Raw genomic sequence first — 25,732 nt, 5'->3', positions numbered from 1 at the left:
TATGTCATACGGAGAAGCTTTACTCAATTTCATAGACAAATTAAAACCTCACCCCTTAAATTCAGGCCTCAATACAGCTTTTCCTCTCACAATATATCTCATAATATGGCTAGGACAAGCAAACTGTACACTTCTAATAAAGAGAGGACGTGGAAAGAAAGGAACAAAATTTGATACTATAAGAGGAACGAAGCCACATTTGAATCTATGAAGAGCTTAAATCAAAGAAAAAGTTAAAAAGAAACAAATAAGTGGAAGTGATAGGATCACTAACACAGCGAAAGAAAATCCAAATTTTCATCAAAATTTAGTGCCGTAGAAACCATTCGGCCCCACGACTGGAACAGGTCGAGTTGCCGGAAGGGAAGGTTGCAAAACTGGAATGTGGTTTTGTAATGCGAAGGGCTGCTGCCCAGTTGCTAGGACAGGCGAGGGAACACAAAGCGGCATCACTTGACCCCCTGTGCCTCCTGCTTCAAAAATAGAACAATTAGAACAAAAGCGGATTTTATCTTTTCCAATAAGGATGCAAAAGTTGTACAAATGCGTTATTTTCTACATGACTTGTCAATGTCATGGCCTCTAAATCTGAAAATTTTCCACGAGACTTGCAGACAATTAGATGAACTGCTACTTTCATATGCACAATACAAAAATGGGCGGGAAAATATTGGAAAAAGCCCCCAAAAAATAGTGACCTGCAATGGCATAAAGACGCAATCTAACAGGGGTAAATAGCACAAAATTTGGAATCTCTTCAGCTATGAGTACAAAAGGAACATCACTTGATTATCAACATAAGCCAGCTATCTCGAGTGTCCAAGAGTTTTAGCCATTTTGAATCTTCTGCTTAATTAGTAGTAATATTCCAGATGTTGAACTAGGTGAATAACCCATGTAACAAAGGTTCAAACACACCCCCTTCATCCTCCTACCAACACACTACAACCTAGAAGATACCCACAATTCCGAAAGAAATTATACTTATGTCCTTCTTGTGGGAGCAGAATATTTAGTTTCACTAATCGGCAGCGTGATTAAAGTGTTTTGTAATAGCTGTATGAACCAGCCTTAAATTTTAAACATTTTTTCAAGTGATATGGTGGTTGAGGGTCATTTAACAGAAAAGATGAAGTTAATGATAATGAAAACGGCAATAAAGATACTGCAGTTAGATATTATTTGATTTAAAAGATATATTTTCCTAATTGAACAAAACCATGACGTTTTTACCTTGTTGCTTTGGAAATTGAACATGATTCATATTTAACACAGTGCGTGGTGAGACGGGTGAGATAGCCGTACCACCATGAACCAGATCCTTCAATCACAAAAATAAAAGTAGCACAGGATGATTAAATAATACAATCAAACAATTCTGAAGGAAAATTAATGTTTTAAGAAACTAGATGCTGGCCCCATCTCCATACGGACGCTATTCCTGCCCTTGGCTTCCTAGAGATTTTATATGATATATTGAATTGAATTATTGACATATGGAATGATGGAAAATGATAAAACTCTATAAACGATTCATATTTGTGTTTTAGCAGGGGAAGCACTCATTATCGATAATATTCTAATCCTTTTTGTAATTTCTCAATGTTTCTTTTTTTGTCCTCTTGACTTAACCTTAGCTTTGTTAATTAAATTGATGAAAGTTCCAACTGAAAAGGGTTATAGTTATCCAGCCATTCTTTCTTACATGAGTAACAGGATGGACATAGACAAACTGCCCTGAACGCCCAACCACAACCTGCAAATAGAAAGGGGGTATCTTGTTGATGGCCAATTGTTCAACAAATGAATATAGATGGTCTTGAGCAAAGGAATAAGCAGGACAAGTTAAAGTTAGATGGCAGATAAATTTTCTACTTACAGCAGGAGAGCTTGGTTGCATATAAGTTGGTTCAGAAAAAACAGGATTATAATGTGCAGCATATCTCAGTGGTTGTGTCCGATGTGTCAGTTGTTCAAAAATCTGAAACAACAATAAGTAACATATGATTTCTAACCGTACCAGCACTTGTGACACTAGACATGAAAAATAAACGCCCTTGCAGGCACATTTTGATGCACATAAACATTAACCAAAAAAAAAAACAAAACATACAGGCTGGGTGAATTGAGAGCCACTGCCAGCTGTCACATTACTATACTGAGCCACTTTAACAGGCAAAGAAGGCCGAGACAAAAGAGTATTGAATCCAACTTCTGATTGAATAGCACCAATAGGTACAACGGAAGAGGAATTTGGTAAGTAAGCCATGTTTGCAACTGCTGGTACAGTTGGCCCAGTAGGAGTAACTGAAGTAGGATTTACAAAGGATGGAGAGAAAACTTTGGCAGCTGGGTTCAGCTTGAATTCCTAAAAGAATTTCAGAAACGAAACGTAGTTAGGAGTTCATTGACAAGCCGCAAACAATTGTCATATTATTTTTAACAAGAAACTCTGTTGTGCTACTTTGTCAACTAAAGCTACAATCTTCAAAAAGGTTACTTAATTGGCTAAAAGATGTTGAAGTATCAAAATGAAAACAAGAAGGCAATGGATCATTTATCCAAGTGTCTCCAGAAATAGCATAAGTGAGAAAGTAGGTGATATAATGTAATTTGATTGATGATCTATTGGTTGATATGACAAGGAAATGCACTTGATACCTTTTGCACACATAATTAGACCTCGCATCTCCAACCTGGGGAGCCTTTCAACCAGCAGATGAAGGCAGAAATCATATTGACTTACTTACCTTAGCATTCTTCATTGATTCTGTACTACTTGGTACAGATTTTGGTGACATATTACGCGACCCTGAGACATGATCCGCAACTTTAGTGGTATCAGTAGCAGCAGAGTTGGCTAAATTAGACTTCTCAAGACGCTGATCATTAGCTTTGACAGATTCTGGAGCACAGTATGATCCATTCCCAGAAGGTTTCAACGTCATGTATGCTTGTCCATGATCAGCAAACTCTATTTGTCCAGGACATGCATCCACTGCAACTTAAATAGCAAGGAGTTAAACAAGCAAGAAAAACAGAACTAAGAAAGCATTACGCTCATGTTCATTCTAGGACAAAAAAATTAAAATAATACAAGATACCATGCACCAAGCCTTTAATTACAGTTGGTACTGGCGAAAAAAACCAAAAAAAAAAAAAAAAAGAACAAAAGAAAAGAAAAGAAAATAGAGACACTTGCGCACATATAATTTATTGTGGAGAAAATTACCTTGAACTGTGACTTAATGCAATTCAATGTCTATAGTTTTGACCTAATTAAAATTCAGACCTTGAACTTTACATCAATGCAACTTAGCCTCTATAGCTTTAACTGTTTAATTCATTGGTCCCTAATATTTAAGGAATAACCTTAGTCCTTATAGTTTTATGATAGAATTGCTTTTGATGCTCAGATATGAAAAAGGAAACTTCAGGAGATACATGAAAAATGAAAACCACTTTCTGCTAGTCAGAACTTTGACTTGGAGATTCCTACTATTTTTGGTAAAGAAATAGAGAAGTTGGGTACCTAGAGGAAAACCACTTTCTGCTAGGCAGAACTTTGACTTGCGGATTCCTACTATTTTGGATAGAGAAATAGAGTAGGGTACCTATGGCGTTGTTGTAGTCAAAGTCTAGGAAAGGGTTAAGTTGGGGACTATGAGAGTCACTTTTTGGAGGATGGGGGATCTTTGAGACGTGAGTGTAGGGAGGACTGGGAAGAGTTTTTGGCCTCTCAAAAGTCCAGAGCCATTGTGTTGTGTGTCTGTGTTGTTTGTCATTAATTTGAAATCATTATTTTGATTATATGGTCTGTCTTAAATCATCATATCCCTTGTAATCTGATTTAGCTATGCAGTATAGTGTTATCAGTCTCGAGTTATTGTCCACTCTTTATTGTCTATTTCAAGTTTTAGTCTTGTTATCAGCTCTGTTTAAGAGAGGGTTCTATCATTTTATTTTCTAAAAATTAGGGACTAACATTTCAAATGGTTACAACTATAGGATTGAGTTGCACCAAGTCAGTTTAGAGACTGACTTTTAACTTGATCAAAACTATAAGGACTAAATGACTTTTAACTTGGTCAAAACTATAAGGACTAAATGATTATGTTCCCCTTTATTATATTCATGTCCAGTGATAAAAATTGAGATAAATTGAGAAAGCACTGAACCAAATTTTTTCCTCAGAAGAATCTCTCTCCCAATGTCAGGCTAGAAAAATAGCATGACATGAAAATTCCACCAAGGAACCCAGCATATTGTATACCATTGTACAGTACAAAATATACAAATGAATTTGTACATACTAAACAAAATATCCATCATCAGGAATAGCTACATATATTTTTATTTATGTTGTCTCAGATAATTTTACATCCAGTATGAATAATAAATATTCAACTCACTTTCAGGGCACAAAGAATGGCCTTGAACCTTTTCTACCTGCAGAAAATAATGACATTATGTAGGCAAAAATACAATGCATCAATGCTGTGGAAACAAGATATCCAGCATTGAAGTGTCAACAAGGTTGATGTTGACATACAATTTTGCCTTCAGCAAACTCAAACTTCTCTCTGCAATCACCAGTGTGCCTTTTCACCATGTCATCTCCATCCTGTCTGTTAATAAAACCAGTTGACACACATCCATCCAGGTACAAAAAGAAATAATCTCATGGATTAGTTGTCACTAAATTTTTAATAACAAGTGTACCCACCAAAGTCAAATATTCATCAAAGTTGAATCTTAAAATCCATAGATAACATGAGTTTTATAAAAAGCCTAATGAAATATCACTTATCTAAAGTACTCTTCTAGTCCTTAATGTAAAACCTACTTAATTAATTTAATTAGATTAAGAAAGTTAGGTAAGTTAGTTAGTTATAAGAAATATGATATGTTTTTCTAAAACACCATAATCATCTTTCTTAATATCCTTCCTCTCTCTCCTATTTGATTATAACTCTGCCTATGTGGTATAGTAGGTCCCAAGCCCGAATAAAGGAAAACTCTGTCGAATTCTATGAAGATGGATCAACAAAGTAATTGTGTTATTGCTAGGTCGTTGCCTGGAAGTAACATACTGTCTAACTCGAGTACAGTGAGAAGTGAGCTAGAGGCACTACATTATTGCCCGAATATAGTGTTAAATGGACAAGGGCTGCCGCAATCTTTTGGACGAAGGTGGATAAAAAAGTTAGTTCATGAGAGCAAGACTACATTTGGCAATTAGAATATTGGGACTTGGAATGAGAAATCTATGGAGGTAGTAAGAGTTATGAAGAACAGAAGGATTAACATCTTATGCCTCTAAGAAAATAAATGGGTTGGAGGAGTTTCTAAGGAATTTGGAGAGTTTAAACTTTGATACACAGGAAAAATGAGTACAAGAAATGTCATTGGTATTATCATTGATGGAGCATGAAAGAAGAATATGGTGGAGGATAAAAGGACTGAAGACAGAATAATATCTTTAAGATTAATTGTTGAAAAGGATATTATCGATATCATTGGCGCCTATGCACCTTAGGTAGTGAAAGTAGCACATCTTAAAGATAAGTTTTGAGAAGATATGGTGATGCAACACACACACACACTCAGATTTAATGCAAACAGAGGTAATTTAGATGAAGGGAAAAGAAAAGTAAAGAGATTATGGGAGAGAGAAATGTAGAACAAAGACGGGAGAAGGAGTAGAGAGGGAGGAACAGAATCAAGGGGGAGAGAATAGAAGTTGAGGGAGAATAGAATAAAATTTAGGGAGGAAGTGAGAGAATCTAGAGAGAGAGAGAGATTTAGTAAACTCAAATTTTCATTCCATCCAACGTCTTCTTCTACATATGCTTCCTACTCTTCTTATTCATAAATCAAGATTTCCTTCTTTGTGAAGTAATCTTGATGACAACTTGTTAGAAATAAAATCAAATTTGGCTTCCTCCACTAGAATGAAACTTGATGACAACTTCTTAACAAGATATAGAAGCAAAATCAAACTTGGCTTCCTCCACTAGAAGGAAACTTGATGACAACTTCTTAATAATAAAATATAGAAGCAAAATCCAAGTTAATTTTCTGTTGAACGCGGACCCAAGTATACATATGTGAGAAAGAAAGCCCAAAACCAAATGTAGCCCATTTTATAAGGGTGTGCGCGTGAGTTGCATGACGAGGGTAATTGTGGTATTATCTGACAGACGGTTAGGATGGTGAATGCATATATGGCTCTGTTAGTTGTATGGGAGGGGGGCACGGAAATTATGAGTGGATTGTGAGGAGAGTGGTGTTCTCGAATACACTAGGCTACGGGGTTCCCTGGTATTTGTATCCTCTCCATTAGGATTTTCCCTGTGGATCAGTTCCTATTTTGTTGAATGATACAGTAAATCTGGAGCAATTTCCATCAAAGGTATCAGAGCATCGCGAGTCCTACACACGACGGGACAATCAAATGGAAGACGTCACCTCCCATATAACTTCGAACGAATAAAAGGCAGAGCAATTATGTGATGAGGTAGCAATCCTCAAGACAATGATGTCAGAGGTTTTGACCGAGTTACGTTCGGGCAAACGCCCAGACGGTCAGAGCAATCAGAGCAATCAACCGGATGATTCCATCGAACCAAGTGGTTTAGCTATCTCGAAAGATGGCGGTTCGGAGCAGAAAATCAAGGTCATTGAGATTGACGATAAGGACAGTAACGATGAATCATTTCCTTCATCTTACAGAAAACTCGATATGCCTCTGTTTTCAGAGGATGAACCAATGGGCTAGATTTTCAAAATCGAACGATATTTCAAGGTACACAAAGTACAGGAATGTGACAAGTTGGACGCTGCAGTTTTGTGTTTTGAAGGACGGGCCCTGAACTGGTTCCAGTGGAAGGAGGCTCGATCACCGATGGCCAACTGGAAAGAACTAAAGCGGGACCTGATTCTCCGTTTCCATCCATCACAGTATGGGAACACCTATGAGATGTTAATGGCCCTCTTTGATATGGTCTACTTGAGACTACAGCCTTATCGCCATAAATCATTGGCTCGGAAACCCAACGAGAAACTGAGTCCTCGATTCTTTGGTCCATATCCTATTGTCGAACGTGTGGGTTCTATGGCCTATCGCTTGCAACTGCCGGCCGAAGCACAGATACATCCTGTTTTTCACATCTCGCAGCTCAAGAAGTCCCTTGCGTCCTCAGTGGTTCCTCAGCCCATGCCGACATCTTTCACCAGCGACCTGGAACTTCAGGTTTACCCAGTTGCTGTCCTGAAGCACCATCGTCTTACCGATGGTTAGATTGAGTTACTTATTCGGTGGGCCAACCTCTCGGACAGCGATAGTACTTGGGAATCATATGATGAAATCCAGCAACAGTTTCTCGATTTCCGCCTTGAGGACAAGGCTAACCTTCATGGGGGGGTATTGTTGAATGCGGACCCAAGTATACATATGTGAGAAAGAAAGCCCAAAACCAAATGTAGCCCATTTTATAAGGGTGTGTGCGTGAGTTGCATGACGAGCGTAATTGTGGTATTATCTGACAGACAGTTAGGATGGGGAATGCATATATGACTCCGTTAGTTGTATGGGAGGGGGCCACGGAAATTATGATTGGATTGTGAGGAGAGTGGTGTTCTCGAATACACCAGGCTACAGGGTTCCCTGGTGGTTGTATCCTCTCCATTAGGATTTTCCCTGTGGATCAGTTCCTATTTTGCTGAATAATACAGTAAATCTGGAGCAATTTCCATCATTTTCTTTACTGGAAGGGAAGTTAATGACAACTTGGTAATACTTAACCATTGAGAAAAGCCAACTTACATAGAAATAATGAATTTGAAACTTTCTTCTAATATAGGTATTCTTATGTTCTATCATTTCTTCTCCGTTTGAAGGAACTCTCCTCCAAAGAGTAAGTTGATGATATAACTCCAATGGAACACAAAGCAGGAAATTCCTCCAAGTGGCATCTACTTCGGAAATCCTTACCAGCGAACAAGGCAGTGAAAAATGAGATATTGCAGAGAGTGAGCATTATGATTGTGTCAATTTGGAAAACCTTTCCAATGAACAAGGTAATTATAGAGGCTTTCATCAAATGGAAAAACAATATATGCTCTTCCATAACCACAACTTCTTTAGGACAATGACTAGCATGATTATCATGAATTTGAAGAATAGGAGTGTAATGTGCAAGAGAAATATGATGAATTTGGACACCCATCTTGTCAAGATTTCCAACATGATGAATATCTACAACTTGTGACTCAATGTCTTTGGCCATCAATCCAAAATCTTGAATCAATTCAGAACTTTTGCCTTCACATTTCATAGAAATTTCTTCCAATTTAGCCTCATTCTCTTCTTTTATTAATAACTTCTTTGTTAGCTTCATTGATAACATTTAGAAAGCCTTTCCAACAAGCAAGATATTCAAAGAGAGACTTGTTAGATGATGAGACAACCTTAGGTAATGCAACCTGTATTAAAAGGGATGCATGCTAAAGTTGACATTTGATGCTCAAAATGTGGGATGGTGACACTTTCATTGGTGTGATAGCAACAACCTGATCATTGCTTGGAGGATCTTTCTTGTGATTGAAAAAAAGATGAGAGTCATTATTGAAGTGTTCATGGAAGCCTATTGTGAGGAAGATGCTAGTAGCTGCATTGAATTATAATGACTGGGCTCCTATCACTTCTAGATGCGAGAAAGGAGCTTCTACCTTTGTTGACTCCTCTGATGCCTTTTTGTCTATTGGATAATATCCTGTCACTGTACTGTCAATAGTCTTCACTAGTTGTCGATGGACATTCTTCGAGGCATCCCATCAATGATTCCATTCATCCTGTTCTTAATTCCATCTTTGTCGAATACAATCCATCATAGCCATGAATTGCTCTTTCCACGAGTCATCGTTGCTTTGCTCATCAACTTCTTCCTCATGTTGATAATAATTAGCATATCCATCATAGTGATGGGTGGCATACTCATGACAATGATCTACATATTCATTCCGAGGACAATTAGAATAATGATCTCCATTGTCATATTCATATCGGCCACAATTACCATACTCATATCAATGATATTGATTCTCCTTATGCTATGCTATTAACTGAGAAACTTGTCACACAATTGGTTCCAATAATGAACTAGGACATACTTCTCTTTTAACTTTGCCTTCATTTCTAACCGTTCAATGTTTCTTTCTACATTCTGCTAGTACTTTCTTGCAAACCCTACAAGCTTCATCTTTGTAAATCAAACTCTTTGAGCATCATTCATGTCATACCACTTAAAGTCGTCTTCCGTACTTGCTAACTAGTCTAGGAAGGCACTAGGATTTAGTCTTCAAATTCTAGGGTGTCCTTAGCCGACCTTTTAAAGTTTCCGTGACCATTCCTAAAGGTTGGTTCATATAACCTGTAACGATGCTCCATCAAGTCTTGATCATACCAAGTGTCACCCGCATCCTCAAACTAATTGTGATTAATAAACTTACAAGGAAGTAGTCTACTAGGCTCATAATCATTGATTCCAAGAGCATGACCACTCTTAGGTTGATCATGGATATATGATTGCTCATAATTACAACTTGACCTATTATATTCCTTGGTCTTTCTAAAACTCTTGTTGCTTTCTCTTTTCGACGCCTATTTATGATTTTCTCAAGCCTACCATCCATTGTCCCTTTACATGAGTCATAATATAGATTCAAGAGCAAAGGGTTTAAACTTTACCAAAAATGAAGCTTCTAGTTGATGATCCCCTAAGACAGACTAGAACAGAGAAAACCTTGCAAAACAACTCTAGAAACGCAAAAAATCAGGACTATAGATGTTTTTGCATGGCGGCATGTGGAAACAGAGTAGCGGAGCCTGTGGTAGGCCAGATTTTCCCTTGTGAACGTGGTAATGGTGGTGGTTTTTGGGGTTAGTGACTAGAAATAGGGGTTTCGGGTTGCGTACCATGAAACACAGTGTATGGAGTCTCTAGTAAGCGTGCTTTAGGGTTTTCCGGCAACAAAAGCAGCCTTGGAGCATTCTAAGCCTTGCAATAAAACCAAACTGATGCAAGACACCCACACACACTCAACTTTTATGCAAATAGAGGTGATTTAGGTGAAGGAAATAGAAAAGTAGAGAGATTACAAGGGAGGGAGATGTAGAACAAAGAAGGAAGAGGAAGAAATAGAGAGTGAGGAACAAAATCAAGGGGAAGAGAATAGAAATTGAGGGAGAATAGAACAAAATTTAGGGAGGGAAGGAGAATCTAAATTCATAAACTCAAATTTTCATTCCATCCAACGTCTTCTTCTACATATGCTTCCTACCCTTCTTATTCACAAATCAAGATTTCCTTCTTTATGAAGTAATCTTGATAACAACTTGCTATTAGAAGTAAAATCAAATTTGGCTTTCTCCACTAGAAAAAAACCTAATGAAAACTTCCTAGTAAGATATAGAAGCAAAATCAAACTTCCTCCACTAGAAGGAAACTTAATGACAACTTTCTAATAAAATATAAAAGCAAAATCCAAGTTGATTTCTTTTACTAGCCGGAAACTTAATGACAACTTGCTAAAACTTAACCACTAAGAAAAGCCAACTTGCATAGAAATAATAAGAGTTAATTAATCCGCAAGTCCTTATAGTTTCAACGAATTTTGAATCAAGTCCCCATAGTTTTTTTACTTTTTATTAGGTCCTCATACTTTTACCTTTTTTTAATTAGGTCTTTGTATTTATTTTTCTTTTAATTAATTCCTTATAATTTCACTAAATTTTTAATCAAGTCCATGTAGTTTTAATTTTTATTTATTAATTAAATATAAGCTTAATTAAATAAATTAATACTGAAATATAAAATATTAATAATTAAATTAAATTAATAATTATGTAATAAAAAAGTAATAGAATTAATTAATTCAGGAAAAATTTTTAGAACAATTAATTTTTTTGCTGAAAAAATTAAAATCATTATAATAATTCAATATCTTTAGAATATTATTGTTTATAAACTAATATTAAATAATATATACTATTTTATGTTTATATAATAGTACTATTAGAATTTATAAAATAAAGAATAAAAGATTCAGGGACTTAATTAAAAATAAGGTGAACTTATAAGGACTTGATAAAAAGAAAAATAAATATAAGGACCTAATTAAAAATAGGTGAAAGTATAAGGACCTGATAAAAAAAAACTATAAGAACCTAATTCAAAATTAGTTGAAACTATAAGGAGCTGTGGATTAATTATCTCAAATAATAAATTTAAAATTTTCTTCTAATATAGGTATTCTTATATTCTATCATATAGAGGGGTTGGTTCAAAGCATGCCACTTGAAGAAAAGATTTTTATTGATGGGGATTTTAATGGACATGTCTGCAAGAAGACAGGACAATTTACTGGGGCTTTGCTAGTTTTGGTTTTGAGGAGCTTAACAAAGGAGGACAATCTATTTTTGACTTTTCTCTTGCGTACAATCTCAAGATCACAGATTGATTTGTTTCTGGTTAAAAAACCAAACAGAAGACCTTGTACTAATTGTAAAGTGATCACTGGGGATGAGGTGACTGCCCAACAAAAGTATCATTAAGTGGTTAACCCCAGAGTTAGGTGGTGGCAGTTAAAATATTCTTTTGGGGAAATGGATCTAGGAGTTGCAAGGAAATACTAACATCATGTGAGAGGAGATGGCTAGGAGTTCATAAGGTTGCTAAAGCAATTTTGGAAGAATTCAAAGGTCGTGATCAAAGAGATGAGACTTGGCGGTGGGATAAGATTGTATAAGAAAAAGTCAAACAAAAAAGAAATTGTTTTAAGGTCATACATTTGTGCAATAATGCAGAAAACTAGAAAAAGTATTGTGTGGCTAAAAAAGAGATGAAGAGAGCAGTGAGTAAAACATGTTCTAAAGTGTATGAAGAGTTTTATAAGAGTTAGGAACAAAGGTGGGGAAAAGAAATATTTACAAGATTACAAGCAAAAAAGAGGCAAAAGAGATATTTGAACCAAGTGTGAGATGTATAAAGGACAAAGAAGGTAAAGTTCTAGTTACTGATGGAGATATTAACGATAGATGAGATACTCACTTTTACAAGTTGTTTAATCACAGAAGTAGAGCCGGGAAAACGGGCCGAGCCCGTTGGGCCGGTCCATTTAGGCCCTGAAATTATGAAGGCCGGGCTTGATATTTTTCTTTTAAAATGAGAAATAAACCCTGGAGGGCCGAGGGCTTAAAAGGGCCGGCCCTCCAGGGCTGAAATTTTAAAAATACCCCAATTTACTAGGCCCGGCCCTTAAGCTACAGGGCCAGGGCCGACCTGCGGGCTTTTTACAACGACCCGCGGGCTCACATCAATCCGGGCCGGCCCTGATTCCCAGCTCTACACGGAAGTGAATGTGCGACTCAGAACTTGGAGGACTTGTTAATTAGCAAAGAGGATCGGAATTTGGCTTTTTACAACGACTCACCAAGTGCCCCAGATTGATGTGAGCCCTTCGGCAATTACCATCCATAGACTAAACGGTCAAAACTATCTACAATGAGCTGCCAGCAAAGGCAAATTCGGACATCTCAATGGAGCAATGAAGCAGCTATCGAGCACTGACCCTACTTACACCAAATAGGAAGCCGAGGATTTCATGATTCAATCCTAGCTAGTGAACTCGATGATACCCAAGATCAGTGTAAGTTTTTTGCTATTCCAATCAGCCAAAGACGTGTAGGATGCAACTTGAGACCTGTTTGCTTCAATCAAGAACCGGGCAACCATTCGAAATTGAGGAACGACTAGACAACCTTAGATAGGGCACCTTGAATGTGACTGAATATTGGACTAATCTAAATGTCATATGGCAACAGTAGGACCTCTATCATTCACACAAATGGTCCTGTCTTACAAATGCCAAACTATATAACAAGATCAAGGAAGAGCAAAGGATCTATAAGTTCCTCCTGGGGCTCCAAACCCTATATAAGCTAGGGGCCAGATCATGAGCCTTGAGGTTCTTCTATATTTGAGAGAGGTGTTCTTCACGATCAAACATGAGGAAAGCAGGAAGAAATTGCCAAATTCTCTTCCTTTAGTTCCAAGGGAAACAGAAAATAGCGCCATTTCAGCTGAAGGCGCTCAAGGCCCTAACACTAAAAATAGGAAGAATGGTTAATGGTGAGAACATTGCTAGAAATCAGGTCACACAAAAGATGTTTGTTGGAAACTCCATGGAAAACTAGCAAACATAAAAGGAAAGGGCAGACCAAATGCAAAAGTTCTTGCTGCAGATGTTACAACTAAGGAGGAGTTGAAGCTTACAAGAGAAGAGCTAGAGATACTCCAAGAAATTCTAGATAAGCACACTACTCCTGACCAACAAATATCTTCTGGTAACATTGCATACACAGGTAATGCAATTCTAGCACTTAAAACTAGTGTACATCATAAGAACATGTCGATAGTTAATTCAATAGCCACCGACCATATTACTGGGAATGTGAATTTGATTAGAATTCGAAATCATGTCTTTTTCCAATGTTTATTAAAGTGGCAAATGGTAAATACCTTAGAGTTCAGGGGATTGGTAAAGCATGCTTATTTGGAAATATCATTTTGAGAAAATGATAGAGTCAACACTTTTGCTCAGACCTATAAAAGGAAAGTCTAGGGACACTAGCGCTAGAGGGATGACAGTTAGGGTGGCTGTAGACGTTGATGTTTCGTTAGGTACTTTTTGTATTGTTCGCTGCTGCTTATATTAGGACCAGCTTTCTTTTGTGGGGGTACGAGGTTTTTCTTTTGATGCGGGTTATACCTGTTGGGACTGGTTCTCGCGGGAGGCCAGTAGGACCTTGCTCCGGCTTGGTTAGTTATTTGCATATTCAGTTATCTATTGTGAGGGAATAGGATTTTTGAACTGAATCACCGCTGGAACATTTGTAGCTCTGATTCAGATATTTTGATTTAATACCAAAAATCTCAACATTTCCCTTTTACTTGCTTGCGTATCTTTTATATTTCGATTTGTTACTGGTGTTCTCTGGGAAAAACCTATCAGAAAAGTGTTATATGCGCCATATTTAAAATGTAGTCTTGTGTCTGTTAGCAAGGCCACTCAATCTCATGAACAATACCATGTTGAATAAAAATTTATCTTTGATTCCTTATGAGTTTTGTCAATCATCAAAACATACCAAAGCACTTATCGGTCACACCCACATATGTATTCTCAACCTTTCTCATTGATACATAGTGACATTTGGGGGCCTGCCCGTATCCCTAACATCTCACATGCAAAATGGTTCGTTACACTAATTGACAATCACACACGAGTTACCTGGGTCTCTCTCTTGAAAGATAAATCTGATTTAACCAACAACTTTATTAACTTTCACAAAATGATCCAAAATCAATTCAATGCCTCAATCAAAGTCCTTCGCAGTAACAATGGAACAGAACACGAGTTCTACACCCCAGACCTACCTAAAAGAGCACGGTATCATCCATCAAACCAGTTGTGTCAACACATCTCAACAAAATGGAACAGCTGAAAGGAAAAACAGACACCTTCTCGAAATAACCCAAACCATTATGCTTACACACAATGTCCCTAAAACCTACTAGGGAGAAGCAATTCTTACAGCAGCTTACCCATTAAATCGACTGCCATCCAAAACCCTTGACTACCAAACTCCTATTTAGCTTCTATCTAAAGCCTACCCTATAAACCACATGTTAATCTGAAATGCCAACAGGGAAGTTAAGAATGCTCCACAGTATTGCAATATATAACAATCCATCAACTTCAGTTAACTTGATGCATGTGTATCCATGTGAATGGACTTAATGTAAGGTTACCTTGATTGATTAACGGGCACTTTATCATCCTTTAGGGACCCTTTTGGTTTCTCTGCTTTAAAAGCAGTATGCTCAGCTGCCTCTTCATCATCACCAGTCATATTTCCATTAACACCATCTGTGGGAAGCATTACACCCTACACAAACACGTTTACATTAAATCCATAGTTAAATTCTACATGTATGGCCTTAGGCACATACATTAGAAAATGAATGGTGAGAAACTAAAATGGCTAACCTTGGCAACAACTTGCACAAGGTCACCTGATTGGATTACTAGAGTATCTATTAACCCCTCCTTTCCAACATTTGCGTCACCTTTTCCCTTCTTGGTCATCCTTGCTTTCTTCAAAATGATACCTGAACGTCATGGGAAGAAGAACAATGCTGTCAAGTAGTTCGACATTCCAATTTATTAGAACGTCAGATCAGATCTTTCTAAGCATCATTTTAATGTGTCTATCTATAATATGTAAATATTAAAATATGAGATTAGACCCCCATGTTTTTGAGTTTCCACCAGAAAACGAAACTTCTTGTACACAACTATCTGCATGGGACCCAATAATAAAACCCCAGATCCAATGGTAGAAGCACCCATATAAAATAAAGTATTGTAGTTGAATTCTAAATTCAATTCCTTTCTTTATATCATTTAGCAATCGCAAGTCAGAGAAAGTGCAGCACAAACCAACTTTATGTCGCCAATCAGATCACTCCCACATTTGATGTAAAAACCAAAATCTATCTACGCATGATCCCACAGTCATGTTTCAGTAAACAGACTACGGCACAGGAAAAAGCTAAGAAAATAGGCAAAAGAAAACAAGCAACACAAAATATATGACACATATGATAGTAAACAGGCACACGCAGGATCATTGGAATTTCCCATTCCATTAAAACCGATATAAGCTTCCAACAAAATATCAATTCAAAGGAGTTTCCACAGCGAAAAAATTGGAAAAAAAATTAATAAGTAGAAAATTCGATGGTGTTCCTAAAACAAAAACTCACCATAATCCTTGTCAACAGAAGCAGTGTGGAAAATTCCAGAATAGACAGAACCATCCTTAACGTACACATCGACAGGAAGGCCAATGATGCACAATGTGGCAAATAACAAAGCCTCACACAGTGAAGAAGAGGAAGAAGAGTCATCTGAGAACAATTTTCTTCTGCAACCCATCTCTGTGTATTTGATAGTCTCCAGATCTGTGCCCTCTAGAAGTCTCTGTTATGCAATCATAATAAATAAATAACAGAATAACACAATGGGTGGTTATAGGAGTGAGGCATATGAGAGGTAGTTAAAAGTATGGTTATCTACAAATAGATATTAAGCAACCATTTGTATGGCAGATGATAACATGATATGAATTAGTGCATTGCCCCATTCCTCTTTCTCTTCTTGTCTCCTCTCTTCCTCTCTATCTTTCTTTTTTCCCCACTGCTCTATCTTTCCATCTTATTCTCCTCCTTTCTCCGTCTTTTTCTCTCAACAGAATTATGATTCTATATCAGTTTCCTTGCAATGCGTGAAGAGATCTGAACAATAAATGAAGCATAGCACCAAACATATTACTTGTGTTTGGATTGAGGTCAGTCAAAATGGATTGGGCGAAATTGAAATGCAAACTTGATTTTAGATAAAATTAATTTTATTATAATGAGACTTGTGCTTAGATGTTTTTTCAGAATTGACTTTAAGGAAATAAAGATGTTTGGATGGTTTTTAATCATAAAAACTTTTGGATGTGTGATTATTAGAAATTATATGAATTTTATAACACTTCATGACTAATTAAACTACATAGCATATATAATTTGATCTATTTAATAAATATATATAAATTACAAATAGGAAAATTTCCAATATAAAGAAGTTAATCATGAATTTTATGATAGTACGTGACAACTTGTCTTGCATATACTTTATAATTTGATCTCATATTGAATGAAGAACACAATCTATCTCTAACGATGAATTCTTATCAACATGATCTTCATCCTTAGGCTCAATTACATTTTTATCTTCACAACTCATATTGATTGTGTTTTCTGTCACCACTCATCTAGAGCATCTACCGTATTCTTTTTATAGTTCCATCCTAAACCTATTTCATGACCAAAAAATCTTATCCCGTGCTGGCTGATAGGGCCAGGAAGAATTTAGAGTGAAAAAGAGAAGAATAGGGTGGAAGAGAACAGGAGAAACAGGAAGAGGGGGAAGGTGGGAATCTCTAGAATCAGAATCTGAAACTCAAGAGAAGGAAGAGAGCTAAGTTGTCTGAATAATACTTGTCATATCATAATTGTCTGATCGTACAATACTTAAACAACCAACACAAATAACTAACTGCATAACTGTCTAGAACTCCCTAATAATTACTAATAACTTAAAATAAGACAACACACATAAAACTGAAACATAAACCGACATTAACTACCCTTAGTCCTTACATTCTTCCTAGAATATACTAACATTGGACGCTGGACCCTATCACTTACCATTCCTTTTTGAGGTTGCCCCACTTGGTTTTTCAATTGTCTTAGGCTTTGACAGTTTTCTCATTGAATGTAGATTGTATAGCTTTCCGAGCATTTTTTGTAAAGGTAGCACCACTTTGTTTAAATCCTCATTTTTAGCATAAGTTGATAAAAATTGTTGGAAAGACAAAGCCCAAGGCCCAAGCCAAATAAACTTAGTGTTACTTGTTAAGTAGTTTTTTAGTTTACTCATTTATCTTTTCCGTCTTAGATCAGATAAGGATAGATAGCAATACCCTATCTTGAGCTATCCTTGTTCGGTTATATATATATGTTGTATTCCTACTCATTCAATATACAATAAAGATAGAATTATTCCGTCGACTTCATGGTATCAGAGCAGGTGCGATTTCAGCCCTGTGTATTGCGATCTGGAGAAGACGCATGAAGCCGCCCTTTGACCAGAGGGACTTGGCGAACTCGGCGACGTGTCGGGGACCTGGGGACGTGTACCAGCGACCTGAAATCTCCTCGCGATCAGAACTACTCGGCGACCTCGGCGACGTGAATCAACACTGACCCGCGACCAGAGGTTCTCGGCGAACCCAGCGACGCGAACCTACAGTGACTACTGTTCCTCGACGCACCCAGAAGTCGTGACGTGAAGACGAACTCGGCGACGTGAACAACACTGACTCGCGACCAGAGGGACTCGGCGAACCCAGCGACTCGAACCTACAACGACCACTGTTCCTCGACGCACCCAGAAGCAGACGACGATGACACTTGAAGAATTTCCACCCCTGTTCGGATCGATGAGACGCACTGGAGGAAATTCTAACTCGCCACCCACGGCACTAATGACAGGTATATCATCACAGCAATCCGTTTCCTCTTCGTCTATGGGAACCGAGTCGGTAACTTCTAATGAGACACAACAAATGATAATTGCCCATAAATTAAATGGAAGCAATTACCTACAGTGGTCTCAAAGCGTTCTCATGTATTTAAGAGGAAGAAGAAAGGAAGAATATATCACGGGAGAAGCCCCACAGCCAAAACCGGGTGATAGTAATTATAATACATGGTTTGCTGAGAACAACCTTGTAATGACTTGGCTGTGTAACTCGATAACTGTAGAGATTAGTGAAGGCTACCTACTTGCTAATACAACAAAAGAGATATGGGACGCAGCAAGAAGAACCTATTCTGCCATAGACAACACTGCAGCACTGTTTCATATCAAGAAACTGCAAAGAGAGCTAAAACAGGGTTCTATGACTGTAACTCAGTACTATACTGCCCTTACGCGCCTGTGGCAGCAACTGGACATGTTTGATGTCCATGAATGGAGTTGCAGTGGTGATGCTCAATTATATAGAAAAATAGTTGAGAAAGAAAGGACCTATGAATTTTTGCTCGGCCTGATAGATGCATTTGAAGACGTGAGAGGAAGAATTATGGGACTGAAGTCACTGCCATCGTTGTTTGAAGCATTCAACATGGTAAAATGTGAAGAGAGCAGGAAACAACTCACTCAGAATGTATTTACGCCATCAGAAAACTCTGCCTTGACAGTGCAAGGCAGTAATGTACCTGAACCAAGAGGAAGGAAGAATTCAAAAGGCTGGTGTGATCATTGCAACAAAAATGGTCATACGAGGGACATATGCTGGAAGCTGCACGGCAAACCGGCTAATCTAAAACAAAGAAGAAGACCTGAAAGCAAGAGCTATTCTGCAGTAGTTGATGAGGAGAAGAATGGAGAAACCTTAAGTCGGGAAGAATTACAAGTACTCAAACGGATCCTTGAGAGACACAATAACTCATCCGTAACTCCAAAGGCAAATCTGGTAAAGTCAGGTAATTCTATCATAGCTCTAAACGCCATAATGACCAATGATAACACTTGGATCGTTGACTCAGGAGCTACAGATCATATGACCGGTAACAAATCCTTATTCCAAACTTTAAAGTATTGTCACCACGAGAACCTAAAGGTGAAAGTTGCAAATGGAATATTTTCCAAAGTCTGTGGTGTTGGAACTGTCAAAATTCTTGAGAAATTAGAACTGCAGAATGTTTTATTTGTTCCAGAACTGGCATGTAATTTGCTTTCAGTAAGCAAAGTAACCAAGAGTCATCAATGTAGAGTGATCTTTGACGATGTTGGTTGTGTTTTTCAGGATTTGACAGCGAAGAGGAGGATTGGCATTGCTAAGGAATGGGATGGACTCTATTATCTTGAAAGCACAGATAAATATGTGAGCAAGGCATTATTTAGTTCAGATTCTTTGAATAAAGATGTATTACTTTGGCACTCTAGGCTAGGCCACCCCAATTTTGGTTATATGAAACACTTGTTTCCAGACTTATTTAATAAGAATTCAGCACCTTTTTTGTGTGAAACCTGTCAGCTTGCCAAACAAACAAGAACCTCCTATCCTAAACAATCTTATAAACCAACAGCACCATTCACCCTAATACACAGTGACATTTGGGGACCCACGAGAATTAAATCAACCTCTAATGCTAGGTGGTTTGTAACTTTTATTGATGACCACACTCGAGTGACTTGGGTATACTTGATGAAAGAAAAATCTGAAATTCTTAGAGTCTTCAAAGGTTTCCATGCTTTTATAAAAACTCAATTTCAAGGGGTAATTAAAATATTAAGAAGTGACAATGGGCGAGAATACCTTAGTACAGCCTTTAAGGAATTCCTTGACCAGCAAGGAATCCACCATCAAACTTCATGTACTTACACACCTCAACAAAATGGGATTGCTGAGAGAAAAAACCGACACCTCCTAGAAATAACTCGAGCCATTATGATTGCCCGAAATGTTCCAAACTCATTCTGGGGAGAAGCCATTCTCACTGCAACCTACCTGATCAATAGAATGCCCTCGAGAGTCCTGAATTACCAAACCCCTATACAAAAATTGCTTGAAACCTACCCAAGTTCACCCTTAGTCTCGGACATTCCCTTGAAAGTATTTGGCTGTGTGGTATACATACACCATAATGATGGTAACAAGCTTGAGCCCCGAGCACTAAAATGTATCTTTCTTGGTTATTCCCCGTCTCAAAAGGGATATCGATGTTATTGTCCGACAACAAAAAGGATCTATGTCACTAAAGATGCTGTTTTTTCTGAGGACGACGCCTATTATCCCAAAATACCCATTCAGGGGGAGAATTATAACGAATGGCTAACTCCAGATTCCACTGCTAAACCAATGCAAATAGAAACTGCAACACACCTAAACATCGACATCCCTACCAATTCACCTACTACTGTCCCTGAACCTGAGCCAATAAACAATCTTGAATCAACAATCCCACAACACCAGAACTCTCAACCTAACCACACCAACTTGGGAACAAGTGCGGACCAGCAGCAAAACACTGAGTCAGATGATGCAGATGAGCAACAAGAAAGTAGAGTCCCTTCCACTCCAAGGCATAACCAGGACTCTGACCCAATGTTAAATCCTGATGATCTTGGTTGGCCTATTGCTCTCAGAAAAGGTGTAAGATCTTGTACTCAGCATCCAATTAGTAAATTTGTTTCATATGAAAAATTATCACCAAAAATGCAGGCATTTACTACAAATCTCTCAAATGAGAGGATACCAAGGACATTCCATGAGGCAATTGAGAACCCAAATTGGAAGCAGGCTGTTAAAGAAGAATTGGAAGCTTTGAAGAAAAACAAAACATGGGAAATTACTGATTTGCCCCCAGGAAAGAAGACAGTGGGTTGCAGATGGGTATTTACCATAAAATACAATCCAGATGGAAGCATAAGTAAGTACAAGGCCAGGCTTGTAGCCCGGGGATATACACAGTCTTACGGAATCGACTATCAGGAAACCTTTGCCCCAGTAGCAAAACTCAACACCATTAAGGTCCTCCTATCAGTAGCAGCAAATCTAGAATGGCCTCTCTACCAGCTAGATGTGAAAAACGCTTTTCTAAATGGGGATCTCGAAGAGGAAGTATATATGGAGATACCAGCCGGATTACAGAATTCCAGTAATCGTTCTCCAAAGGTGTGTAAACTGCAGAAGTCATTGTATGGGCTGAAACAATCCCCTCGGGCTTGGTTTGGGAGATTTTCTCGTACCATGAAAAAAATGGGATACTCACAAGGCCAGTCAGATCATACCCTATTCATAAGGCATGCAGGCAACCGAATAACTGTCCTTATAGTATATGTGGATGATATTGTAATTACAGGAAATGATGAGGCTACCATACGAAGACTGAAGAAATCCCTGGCAACTGAGTTTGAGATGAAGGATCTTGGACAACTAAGATATTTTCTCGGGATGGAGATCGCTAGATCTAAAAAGGGAATTAGTGTCTCCCAGAGGAAGTATACTCTTGATTTACTGCAAGAGACTGGGATGCTTGGAGCCAAACCTGCAGAAACTCCCATGGAGGCTGATTGCAACTTAGAATACAAAGCGGATGGTGTACCTGTCGACACAGGAAGGTATCAAAGGCTCGTAGGAAAACTTATCTACTTAGCCCATACTCGTCCAGATATAAGTTATGCTATAGGGGTAGTAAGTCAATTCATGAATAAACCCCAAGAGCATCATATGGACGCGGTTCAGAGAATTCTGCACTACTTAAAAATGAATCCAGGAAAAGGATTGTTTTTGGAAAGGATGGGTCTAGAAGTATAGAAATTTATACTGATGCAGACCATGGAAGATCTTGGTTGGATAGAAGGTCCACCACAGGGTACACTACTTTCTTGTGGGGTAACCTAGTGACTTGGCGAAGTAAGAAGCAACCTGTGGTTTCAAGGAGCAGTGCTGAAGCAGAACTAAGAGCCTTGGCTCTCGGAGTCTGTGAAGGGATCTGGATAATCAGAGTTCTAAAAGAGTTGAGACTCATACACAATGCACCAATGAAACTATGGTGTGATAGCAAGTCAGCTATAGAAATGGCTAGAAACCCTGTACATCATGACAGGACAAAACATGTTGAAATTGATAGACACTTCATCAGGGAGAAAATTGAAGAAGGCACCATTAAGTTGTCCTATGTCAGAACCAAAAGTCAAGTAGCAGATTTATTCACTAAGCCATTATCGAGAAATTCGTTTGAAGAACTAAAGAGCAAGCTGGGAATGATCAACATTTATTCTCCAGCTTGAGGGGGAGTGTTGGAAAGACAAAGCCCAAGGCCCAAGCCAAATAAACTTAGTGTTACTTGTTAAGTAGTTTTTTAGTTTACTCATTTATCTTTTCCGTCTTAGATCAGATAAGGATAGATAGCAATATCCTATCTTGAGTTATCCTTGTTCGGTTATATATATATGTTGTATTCCTACTCATTCAATATACAATAAAGATAGAATTATTCCGTCGACTTCAAAAATCATACTAGCCTTCCTATCTCATGTAGCCTTTGATTTGTTACTCATTACGTCATACCAAAATTATATGTGACAACCAGTGTGTATAACCAACAAAACACAAGCCAAACCATAAGCACAACTTTTTAATTCATAACTTCAAGCAGCCACAAAAATTAGTTATAACTTAGTGTACAAAAATGTTACATGAAGGGACAAGTAGGTACAATGAGCAGTAGATCCAAAACACAATTTCTGTACCCAACAAGTGGAATCTCATATACCACCAAAGCAAAAGAGAGAAGGTAAAAAAAACAAACAAGACAGACCTCAAAATGATCATGGCAACATCACAACTGATAACATGCAAAGGTATTTCAGCAAGAATAAGAATGATGCATGGATGAAATGTCATAGATGGTGACAGAATGCTTTAGCTTGTAAGAATAACTTTTTTCGCATGTGCCTATCAAAAATAAGATTAAATTTTTCCTTTTTGGGTGGGGGAGGGGGTTGGGGTATAGCATAGTCAAAATGCAGCCCCTCTCTTTGAGAAGATAACAAATCAATTTTTGTTAGCGCCACTACTGTTGGGATGTTGGGCCCAAAACCCAAGGTTAATAATCTAGGTTTCTTCCCAGCCATCACCCTAGTTTGAATTCTGATTAGTATCCCCGATTTTTAGTGATTTTATATTTATTACTTTTTCCTATTTGAGATCCCAAGGATCTCGGCTAATCACTCTGATATGGAATGATCTTTCCTCTTACTTGTATATATTTAAACAGCATTACCCTATGAATAAAATGCACAATTTCTACGTTTTCTTCAAATTTAAATACTTTTCAGCTATGCAGACAACATGCAGTAGAGCAAAAGAAAGGAAATTTAATATATTTTCATATAAGGCTTAAGGGTGTTCCAGACTTGTAGCAAGTTAAATGGTATAACCTGCTTTTGTTGATATTTACATAAATGCAAAGGCAATAAATTTGGCATTGTCATTTACACAGTAACAAGAAGCCATAATTCTTTGGTCATTCTTGTAACTGTCATGTGATCGGTTGTAAAAGGTAACTCCTTGGTGTCTTGCAATATGAAAGTTTCTTCACCAAAAGTCAGCCCAATAACAAGTTTAAAATCAATACAATAGACCTTTGCTTTTTCAAAATGTAATACCTTTCCGTTTTCCTATGACAAATTTGTAGTTTTCTTTTGTTGCCATATAACAGAACATGGGTAGTATGTAATCTACTCAAAACAAAATCTCTCACATAAGGAGATTCTTCGCACAAGAATCAAACCAAGATTTATCAAGGAATATACTGTCTCCTTTTATTTACTAAATTAACAAAATCCTTCTTAGAAGAATCAATTAATCAAACACATGACCTTTCCCCAGGGCTACTGCGGTGTCCTCCTCTCCTATTGAACTAACAAAATCAATTTCTTAGTTGCATTAATTATTAAGTTATATGATCTCTACCTGAATTATTAAGTTATATGACATAATTAAATATTAATTATTGACTTGTCCATATTGGCGTCATTCCCCCCGGGGGGGGGGGGGGGAACAACTGCTGTGGTATTCACCAATTAATCAATATATGTTCCAGTCATCTATATATTCAGTTTACAAAATCGGTTTCCTTGATCATCAAGAACAAAGCAAGAAGCGCCTTCAACATACTCTTAACTGAAAAGGGTAACAGGCAAAGAAAGGCATATATATTATAACATATTTTCATTTAAGCGTGTGCACGAGTGCGCCTTCAACCCAAGAAAACTACTATGAATTCTGAAAATATATAAATAAATCTAACAGCACAAAGAAGAATGTCAGCCTTCCTTTGGGTTCAGCATGCACATCCAATGGATACAAACATCCAAATTAAAAAACAGGGGGGAAAAGACGAGACCAGTTGAGCAGATTGAACCTGACGACGAGACCGCGAACCAGGGGAGCAGCAAAATAAGATAGAAATGCAGATCGAAGCGAGTGAGCAGCACAAGAAGAGACGAAGAAGGAAGGCTGACGGATTGCACGAAAGAAGAGCCGGAAAAGAGACTCCGGACACCGCAGCGAAAGAGGGAACGCCAGATCGGAGATACGTGATGACGTGACGTGGGGTGGTTAAGAGCGTCGGTGAGTTAATAAAAAGCAAGTTCCACCATACAATTACGGTAAGAGATATAAATGCCAACTTGTTTTATTGGGCTCATGGGGAAGATTATATGTGAATTAAAAGTGGATTACCTTCCTTCACTTAAAAAAAAAAAAAAGGATGAAAGTGGATTACCTTTTTTTTTAGAAAAAATAGTAAATAAAAATCCCTTAATATGTAAAATTGCTAAATGGCTTCCTCAATATGAAAAATGGCTTCAAGAGACTTGCTCCTATATTGCAAATATAAAATAATGGTGAAATGTCTAAAATGTCCTTCTTCTTTTTTTCTCTTTCTTCCTCTTCAGATCTCCTTCCCTTTCCCTTTTCTTTTCCTCTCTCTCTTCGTCCTCTCTTTCCTCTTGATCTTCCATTATTAACTTCACCTCTCACTCCTTTCCAAAATATATGGAACTCACAATGTCCTTCGGCACTCCTCTCTTCATTGTCATCTGATGTCACTTTCTTCTTGTATTGACTAGCTGTTCTTTCATCGGCAATGAAACATCTTCTATCATTCTCTCTGTTGCTGTGAAAGGAGAGTAGAGTCGGGGAGTTTGAGGGAGAGTTGCAGTCATTTGCATGCTTGTGATGTTTGCTTGGAATGTGTGCGATGATTACTTGGTGCTGAGACAATGCCCAACAAATTTGGATTTTTATTCTTCATTTCTATTTTGATTTTCATCTTGTATTTATAATGGAAAATAGCAAGTTTGGTAAGTTGTTGAAAATAACAAGTTAACAAGTTCTGATACCCAATTCGTGACAAGTTCAGTAAGGCGAATAACAACTTTTGATAAGCAATTCATAGAAATTTAAGTTTTT

At 37.7% G+C, this 25,732-nt stretch overlaps 1 protein-coding gene across 1 annotated transcript; it reads right to left on the bottom strand.

Annotated features, from left to right (window-relative positions):
* Positions 1-2: 2 nt before the first annotated feature.
* LOC114748019 (uncharacterized) lies at positions 3-24,898 on the bottom strand. Its single transcript, XM_028936376.1, has 12 exons — positions 24,663-24,898; positions 15,894-16,110; positions 15,115-15,236; positions 14,877-15,013; positions 4,553-4,628; positions 4,413-4,449; positions 2,751-2,998; positions 2,114-2,368; positions 1,880-1,981; positions 1,706-1,756; positions 1,234-1,321; positions 3-470 (listed from the first exon to the last, which is right to left on the bottom strand). Exons 2-12 carry the CDS (start codon positions 16,063-16,065, stop codon positions 301-303), a joined length of 1,458 nt encoding a protein of 485 aa, XP_028792209.1. The 5' UTR covers positions 16,066-16,110; positions 24,663-24,898; the 3' UTR covers positions 3-300.
* Positions 24,899-25,732: the final 834 nt, after the last annotated feature.

This window comes from Neltuma alba, unplaced genomic scaffold (assembly GCF_004799145.2).
Source record: "Neltuma alba isolate B1F8T4 unplaced genomic scaffold, ASM479914v2 tig00005565_pilon, whole genome shotgun sequence".
Classification (NCBI taxonomy): domain Eukaryota; kingdom Viridiplantae; phylum Streptophyta; class Magnoliopsida; order Fabales; family Fabaceae; genus Neltuma; species Neltuma alba.
The sequence above is the reverse complement of the archived record's forward strand: the minus strand, read 5'-3'. Positions and strand labels throughout refer to the sequence as shown.